Source organism: Rhineura floridana, chromosome 10 (assembly GCF_030035675.1).
Source record: "Rhineura floridana isolate rRhiFlo1 chromosome 10, rRhiFlo1.hap2, whole genome shotgun sequence".
NCBI lineage: Eukaryota > Metazoa > Chordata > Lepidosauria > Squamata > Rhineuridae > Rhineura > Rhineura floridana.
Window position 1 is genome coordinate 90029213 of NC_084489.1, and position 8212 is coordinate 90037424.

The window sequence follows — 8212 nt, forward strand, 5'->3', positions numbered from 1 at the left end:
AAGACATTTTGGTGCTTCATATAAAGAACAAGATGATGCCCCCCCCTTCCAGTTCCATGTATAGATGCCAGCTGGACTGGCCAACAGGATTGTGTCCTATACCACACCTCCCCCTCCCCCAATATTTGCTGCCTGAGGCAATCACCTCACTTTGCCTAATGGGAGGGCTGGCCCTGAATGGAATGCAAATGTTAATGTCCACCCACAACATTTGGCCTGACCTCTGCTGCTTATTTTGCACCCTTGCATCAAGGGGGGGGGGACTCCTGACATCTTTTTTTGATTGTGCATTTCGGATTATTTGTGCTCATGATGGTATCAGGGCCATTATATGCGATGCTGCTTTCAATACTGATTGTGCCTCCAAACGTTTTGGGGCAGACATACTCCTTCATTTCCAATCAGTGCATGCCCCAAAGCTTCCTGCTAAAACCCTGTAACTTTTCATACCACAAATGTCTGGGGGCAGGGGTGGGGAACTGACTCTCCTCCAGACACCGATAATGCAGTAACATTGGGAAAGCATCACAGAACAACTAATAAAGTGGCACAATGTGTGGACGGTCCAGAATAAATCCCCCAGTAATTATTTTTTCATTTTATTTATTTAACAAAATTTATATACTGCGTGACTAAGAAGACCAAGCTAATGCACTTTTATTATCATCATCATCATCATCATCATCATCATCATCATCATCATGTCAATGAGTTGTTGCAGAATTCACCTGCAAAAAAAGCCCACAGGCCTGGAAGATCTGCAAGCCTGTGATTTACCAGCCACTCGCTGTGTCTTTCCACTCACTGGAAAGTATGTGAAGTTCCCCTCCAAGTCTAGGCTGGTGGAGAGAGGGACCCTCTGCTTCGCTTTCCCAAATCAAGCAGAGTGGCTGAAACATGATAAAACGTGACGTTTACGACACTCTTCTCTTAGTGACCGCGAAAAGACTTCAGCCACGAACTGCTGAAAGCAGGGGAAACGGTTTACCCTTTTCATTCAGTGGGCTGGCTGCTGGCATTGACTGGGATTAGCGCTGGGCTGCAGTCACTTGTTATATTTTAAATTATGATGCTTTGTATGTTGTTGTTATAACATTTATTTAATTTATGTATTTATTGTGAGCTGCCATGTAAAAAAGTGGGGAGAGGTGCTTTTACACTCAGATCCTGCTGAAGGGCTTCCCTTTGGGGCCTCTGGTTGCACAGTCAGAACAGGATGCTGGACTAGCCACCTTGGGTTTCTAGCATTAAAAGAAAGGTGGGGTATAAATGTAATAAATAAATAAATAAACGGATGGATGGGCTGCCTTTGGCCTGATTCAGCAGCCAGGCTGAGCTTATGTTCCTGAAGGTTTTCTAAAAGGCAGGATATAAATCTGTTAAATAAAATAATTAGAGGATGATGGCAATAATAAGTAAAAATAAATCTAATCCTTCCTCACCACCTTGCCACTATGGCTAAGGTTTTCTAGACATCACCTGGCCCCAAAGCAGGGTGCGTGTGTCACTTGCTTGTGTCAAATGGAAAAGTCCCAGTGAGGGAGCAGCAGAGTCAGGATTCGCCTCTCCTGGTCCCGGCTCTGGAACATTCGCTAATGTTTAACAACTGGTGTGGCCTCCATGATGACTCCTCCCCTCCTCCTGACTACTCCAGAGGGACATTAAGCAGCAAGACCAAGTTGGGGCAAAGATCTTGGGGAGACCCTACTCGTAGGACCCTCAGAGATGGGGTCTTTGCTGCTGTGGGGCTTGGTTGCCATCTTCGCTCTTGTGGATCTCATTGATTCGGGATGTGGGGCAGAGTCCACAGATGCTGTTCTGGAGACAGAGGTTGGTATGATGTGGGGCGGAAGGGTTGTGGCATGCATGGCTCTGCAGAATCTCTTCTTCGTCCCATTGCTGATGAACAAACCTGGTTCCAGTTCTGGGAGTGAAGCATGCTTTGACCTTGTCTTCAACATGTGAAGGGTGCCTGGAGTCACTGGGTTTTGTAAACGTGCATGCCGTACTCCAGTATTTTACAGGTAAGATCTTACATGTGCACATGGGAGCATCTTTAAGGTTGTTTAAATATTCAGTTGTTAAATTAATAAGAAACTACATTTTGAAATTGAAATTTCAGAACTGGAATGTGTGAAACTCCAGTTCTTGACAAAAGGGAAGGGCAGAGCATCTGCCTTGTATGAAGAAGGTCCCAGTTCCAATCCCCAATAGCATCTGCAGGAAGGGCTGGGAGTGGACCCTGCCTGAAACCCTGGAGTGTCGCTGCCAATCAGTGTAGATAATACTGAGCTAATGGACCAATGGCCTGACTCAGTATAAGGCTATGTTAATTTGCTTGCAAGCTTGCACACTATTTTGCAACAATTTTCAGTGGAGTAGCCATGTTGTGATACATTTATGGTGACGGCATCAGCTTTTGTTGACTGTAGTCTACTCCTTCAGATGCATAAACCTCAGTTGCAAGCATGTTTTTTTTGCAGAGAGGGGGAATGGTAAATATTAAGGTCACTGCTTACATTTCCCCCCACCCCCAAACATGTATAACTGCAACTCAGAAAAGACTTAATGTTTCCAATGAAGAGGACAGCAGTCCACAGAAGCTTCTGCTGTAATACATTTTTTGGTCTTCAAGGCGCCACAAAAGACTGTTTCTGTGTCATGTTAGCTGGCTTAAAGCTGAGTAGAAGTCTTGTCCTAATATGGACACTGGATTTTTTTCCTAATGTGGCAACATGGCTACCTCTACTATTTTGCTTTGTGGAGGTTGTCGCCTGGCAGGTGGGTGGCAGGTGCTGTAGGGAGTTAGTGAGTATAGTAAATTAAAAAGGTATCCTTCACAGTCAACCTTTTTGGGTCTTTACCCCATGGAATTGATTATATTAATCTGAGCTCTCATTCTAATGCTCTGCTTTTTTTAATTCATCAAATGCTCCTGAGATTTTGAGTCCAGACATGTCTCTCTGTTTAAAATAAAACTGAGGGTGGCTAAGTCAAATCACATCTTTATTTACAGTCAACTGACCACAAATACAGAACATACTATTAGATGTTATGAAATAAGACTACATAATATCACAAACTACAACCAACTGTATACTAAATTATAAAAAACAATTCAATTAGTTTAATTGCCATTAACAATCATACGGAGTCTGGTCAAAATGGCAAAGTTCAGGAATTTTGCCGCTTGATCAGTAATTTCCTTATCTGAACCCTCAAGTAAAACAATCAAAAGGGACTCGGAGGAACGGCCTGGGAAAAACTGCGTAATAGGGTCTATTAGGTCTTTTCTGGCCCCTTCGTAATAACTACAATTGAGCAAGATGTGTGAAATAGACCCCACTTTGTCATTACCACAGGGGCAACATCTATTGTGGCTTGGAATTTTTTTGTATCTGCCATCCAGAAGTTTAGAAGGTAAAACATTAAATCGAGCCAGAGAGAAAGCCCTCCTATACTTGGGAATAAATAACCAACTTAGGTAGGGCATCCCATCTGTGCAAGGAAGACCTGGTAGACCCAATGACTGGGGGGAACAGGAACCCTGTGCGGCTGCAGAGAGCTCTTGGATATCAATATCCACTAGCCTCTGTCTGACAATCACTTTAGCGCTTTCAAGGTGAGGGTGGCTATGTTCTCCCCCCACGGTCAAAGGCAGCATGCTTCTGAATGCCAGTTGCCGAGTACTGCAGGAGGGGAGAGGGCTCTTGTGCTCAGGTCTGGTCTGGGGCTTCCCACTGGGGCATCTGGTTGGCCTCTGTGAAGATGGGATGCTGGACTAGAGGGGCCCCCTTTGTCCTCATCCAGCAACCAGACTCTTCTTATCTTCTTAGGACAGCTAGGCACCATGATGCTAGGACCACAGGAAGCTGCTGTGTACTGAGTCAGACACATTGGTCTGTCTGGCTCTATACTACCCACACTAGCTGGCAGCAGCTGTCCTGGAGTTTAGGCAGAGGACTGTCCCAACCCTGCCTGGAGATGCCATTGGGGGCTGAACCTGGGACCTTCCGCATGCAAGGCAGAGGCTCTTCCACTGAGCTGCAACCCTCCCCCTTAATCTTAATTTATTTATTACTATTATTTATTTATTTCATTTATACCCCGCCTTTCTTTTCATGACTGAAACCCAAGGCAGCTTCCATATGGTTCCCAGGCAGTCTCCTATCCAGGCACTGACCAGACGGTGCTAGCCTCATTTGCCTTCAGCGCATAGCCTGGGACCTACAAACTTAATCAGGGACCTTTAACACCATTTCTTATGGATCTTACAGGACAACCCCAGTAAGGAAGGTGTAGAAACTCCACGGCTGTCCAGGACAACCTGGCATCAGAAACACAGGCCCACCGTTTACAGGACCGGCAGTCTTTCTGCCCTCAGCAGAGCCCTCATGATGAACCTGGTGAGTCTCTCAGGTGTTGGGTGACACTGAAACTCACACTTAAAATCCAGGGGTGTTTATTCCTGGGGCTTCAGCGAGAGGGGCTGCCTTCATAGGAACATAGGAAAATGGTCTGCACTGACTCGCAGCAGCTCCCCAGGTTTCAGGCAAGGTCCTCTCTCAGCTCTACCTGAGGATGTTGGGGGTTGAACCTGAGACCTTCTGTAAACAAAGTGGAGGCTCTGCCCACTGACCATCCCCTTGTCAATGCTCTGACAAGCAGCCTTCTACCCCGCCATTGCACTCGGGAATCTTTTTATCTGGCGTATCTCACTTGGTTTGGGTAAACACCTTTGCATTCTGAAGGCTCCTTTGATCATCCATTGTGGAGAGTGAATGGGTGGCCAGACAAACACAGTGATTGCTGTCATAATGCTGGTGGAGCCCAGTGACAATCTCCCATATCAGACAGACGGACGTGCAAAGCGTGAGTGCAAAGCTGGATTCAAGGGACAATCCTGGGGGGGCGTCTGGCTGGCTGATCCCTCCTAGGGCGTTCCTGGCTCTGTTCGTGAATTCCTCAGCCGAGTCAGCCAATCCCCTCCACTCCGTTTCACAAAGCCATGGCTCTAAGGCCAGATTCGCTCATAGCCCAGGGGTCTCCAAGTGAAGGAGGTGCTCTTTGGAGCCCAGGTGTGGGGAATCGCCAGATGTTGCTGAACTACAACTCCCACCAGCCCCAGCAAGCACAGCCAATAGCCAGGGGTGATGGGAGTTGTAGTTCAGCAACATCTGGGGGAGTCTAAGGTTCCCCACACTTGCTTCAAATGCTAATGTCAGCATCTTGAATTGGGCTCAGACACAAAGAGGACACCAGTGCAGTTACTTTGGGACAGTTGTCGCCAGTGTTCTCCCCGCTGTCCTCGCCTTCCGCCTGGCTGCTGCTTCTGCACCAGCTGGGGTTCCCAACTGTTTTCTAGGGCATCCCCACACAGAGCACATTGCAAATGTCCCTGTCCCCACCAGCTCCGGACCCCTGGCCCTGGCGTGTTCAATCTGAAGGGGAAGTCTATATGCATTTATGGACACTCCCATGGATGTCGTTCACATGAGTGCAATATTGTTTTTCAATAAATATGTTTCTTATGTCTTTTACTGCTTTTGTAAGTTTCTTGGAGACTTCCTTAGTTGTAGAAAGAGGCAAAATAAATAAACAAGAAAGTAATGATAATAGTTAGCTGAATGTGATTGCAGTTACCCCCTTTAGAGTTTATGCCCAATATGCGCAGATAACAGCAATGCTGCCGGTGGGGCCATAACACCCAGCCCCCTCACCCTGCCTCATGCTCTTTGAACACATGGAAGGAATTTCTGAAGGCAGCGAACATCTCAAAGGCATCCTTTGAACCACCTATAATTGACATCCATCCTGCCGTGGCCGGCTCTAAACGCAAATCAGGTACACAGAAAGAAGAGTTTACACAAAGGGAATTAAGATGGCAAAGGGCCCAAACAGTTGTCTAGTTTCTCAAAACAGACGTGTGTTTGTGTGTGTGACATCACAAGTTCATATCAGGCCTTTGGCAGTGAATGGTCACCTCACACTTCTTTCACCCTGCACAGAGCATTGCACATGAGACAGAAGAAAACATCCGTCGTGAGAGAGGAGCCAACTTCATCAGGGATCCTTGCTGGGGATGCTGTGGGACTCAGTTTCCCAACCACACCAGAAGCAGAGCGGTACAAGACAGAGCCTGCCAAACTATAGGATGCATTGCCTTCTAGGTGCCATTTGGGAAATGGAAAAAGGCCACCCCCATTACCTTTTGTTTTATTTTATTCTATTTTATTTTAAAGCATTTCTAAACCACTTAATATTTTAAAACTCCCTAAGCGGTCTGTGCACTATGAAAACCAATATCCGCTGAAACAATAATACAAGTGAGCAACTTGCTCTGGGAAAGGCGGAGAGGGGACAGAGCCTTTTTAAGCATGTCCCCTCTCCGCCAGACTTCCTCTTCCAGGCTCTGCCCTCTTGTGTAAAATGGCAAACATGTTAAAATGACAGACGTTTAAAAGCTGAGGTGCCACAACTGAGAAGTCCCTGGGGGTGATGTGCTGTATGAATCAGGTTTACGCTTACCACCGACGGGCTGCCCCTGCCCTGAAGCTGGGCGCTTTGCTCTTTTCCAGGCTGGATCCTTTGCTGGGACAAAGTGGAGCGGCCACCAGAAAGGCAACGCCACCACTGATCACTGCCGAGGCTGCTGTGGGACGTCAAATACTACGGCTCGGACCAAACCCCTAGGAAGAAGGGAGGAGGGGAAAGGGTCCCAAAGCTCAGAGGTAAAGAAACACAGGCATTGGGGGACAGGCCAAGGGCCACATGTGGCCCTTAAGCCACAAGTTCCCCACCCCGGTCTAAGAAGAAATTGTGGATAGGGTCCATTTTCAAGTGGAAGAAGAGACTGCAATCAGGGGAGGGCCACTGACTTTCAGCATTTGGGAGATTTAGCAGGATGGGTGAGCCAGGAAGGAGGCAGCGGCTAGACATGAGCTGCTCAGATCTTCTTACTCTTCCTGTTTCCTCCTGGCACAGGGCAGCCCCAGCAGGAGGCCCTGGGGGCCAGCAAGGTCCCAAATAAACCGTCTTCCCAGAGGGGAGAAAACGGATGGACCATTTTCTCCGGAGGTGCCGTATAGCAACATCACAGCAGAGGGTGAACAGCAAAAGGCCAAATGAATGGCTTCCAGAGAGGAGAGGCAATTAAAAAACAAAAAACGACATTGCCAGGCAACTTGAAGAAGATCCATGGCTGAGAACTGAGATAAAGACACTGTGGACGTTACCTGAGCAATGCTCTATTTGCAGTAAATGTGCTCCCCTTATTATGAGTCTCTGGATTCTTCTCTGCAGAGTACGAATAAGAAATAGACTTGGAGTGACACTTTGCACTGGATGGAAGCTGCATGTTCTTGAGTTGAAGCTCATCCGGGAGAAACTTGCCCCATGAAACTAGCCCAGGTCATCCAGCAAGGAGTCTGTTTCAGGACACTTTTAATCTACAGCACAGAGCACTGTGCTAATCGCTCCCCACTGAGGGAGGACGTCAGAAACATAAAATGAAATGCTTCATCATCAGAAGCACCTATTGCAGCCTTCATCAGCCTAGTGGCCTCCAGATGTTTTGGACCACAATTCCCATCAGCCCCAGCCAATACTGCTGGCTGCAGCTGATGGGAGTTGTGGTCCAAAACATCTGGAAGGCATTAGGTTGGGGGTGGCTGACGTACTGTATCTTAGGCACTTTGTCTAAATAAGTACATAAACAAATAAAGAGAAGTCATAGAAATAATAATAAAAGCTTCAACAAGTAGCCCTCACTCTTGAAAACCTATGTTAGTGTTTGCAAATTGCTATCAGGGAGATTGTATTGTACAATTTGTAAAAATAATACTGTTTCTGTTAAAAAATAAATAAATAAAAACTGCCAAAAGCTTGAACTGGTGATGGTTTGAGGAGAGGACAGGGAAACATTAAGTTGGATTTGGGAAAATGTTGAGAAGATGTGAAGATGCAACTGGAGAAATCTGCTGGTGGGCCGCTCAGGAAATCCCTCACCAGGAAGAGGAGAAAGATGGGTACAGGAGAGGGTCAGTCCTGCTGATACTAAGAAGGAACACGTGGACATCTTTGGAAGAGCGGTCAAGAGGATGTAAAAGTACCAACAGCATCAGGCTTTGGGGCTCACACGGTTTGCTCTCTGAATTCACACAGTAGTGACAAACACCAAGAGTGCGAATGTAAGTACAGCCCTGCAGTGCTG

At 46.8% G+C, this 8212-nt stretch overlaps 1 protein-coding gene across 3 annotated transcripts; it reads left to right on the forward strand.

Moving 5' to 3' along the window:
• Window positions 1–1602: 1602 nt before the first annotated feature.
• Window positions 1603–7882, forward strand: LOC133365530 (uncharacterized). 3 transcript variants are annotated; one of them, XM_061587543.1, is made up of 5 exons: window positions 1618–1830; window positions 4278–4406; window positions 6009–6125; window positions 6579–6731; window positions 6985–7882. In XM_061587543.1, the coding sequence occupies exons 1-5, from the start codon at window positions 1726–1728 to the stop codon at window positions 7126–7128; spliced, it is 648 nt and encodes a 215-aa protein (XP_061443527.1). In that variant the 5' UTR covers window positions 1618–1725; the 3' UTR covers window positions 7129–7882. The 3 variants fall into 3 exon arrangements, with proteins under 3 accessions (XP_061443529.1, XP_061443528.1, XP_061443527.1); XM_061587545.1 differs by lacking the exon at window positions 4278–4406 and having other exon boundaries at window positions 1603–1830; XM_061587544.1 differs by lacking the exon at window positions 6009–6125 and having other exon boundaries at window positions 1609–1830.
• The last annotated feature ends 330 nt before the right edge of the window (window positions 7883–8212 follow it).

Bases quoted from the DNA above. Each gene is read 5' to 3' on its own strand.
- LOC133365530 (XM_061587543.1), top strand. From the start codon at position 1,726: ATGGGGTCTTTGCTGCTGTGGGGCTTGGTTGCCATCTTCGCTCTTGTG. The intron at 6,126-6,578 runs GTACAAGACAGA...GCTCTTTTCCAG, and splicing joins ACCACACCAGAAGCAGAGCG to GCTGGATCCTTTGCTGGGAC. The intron at 6,732-6,984 runs GTAAAGAAACAC...CTCCTGGCACAG, and splicing joins AAGGGTCCCAAAGCTCAGAG to GGCAGCCCCAGCAGGAGGCC.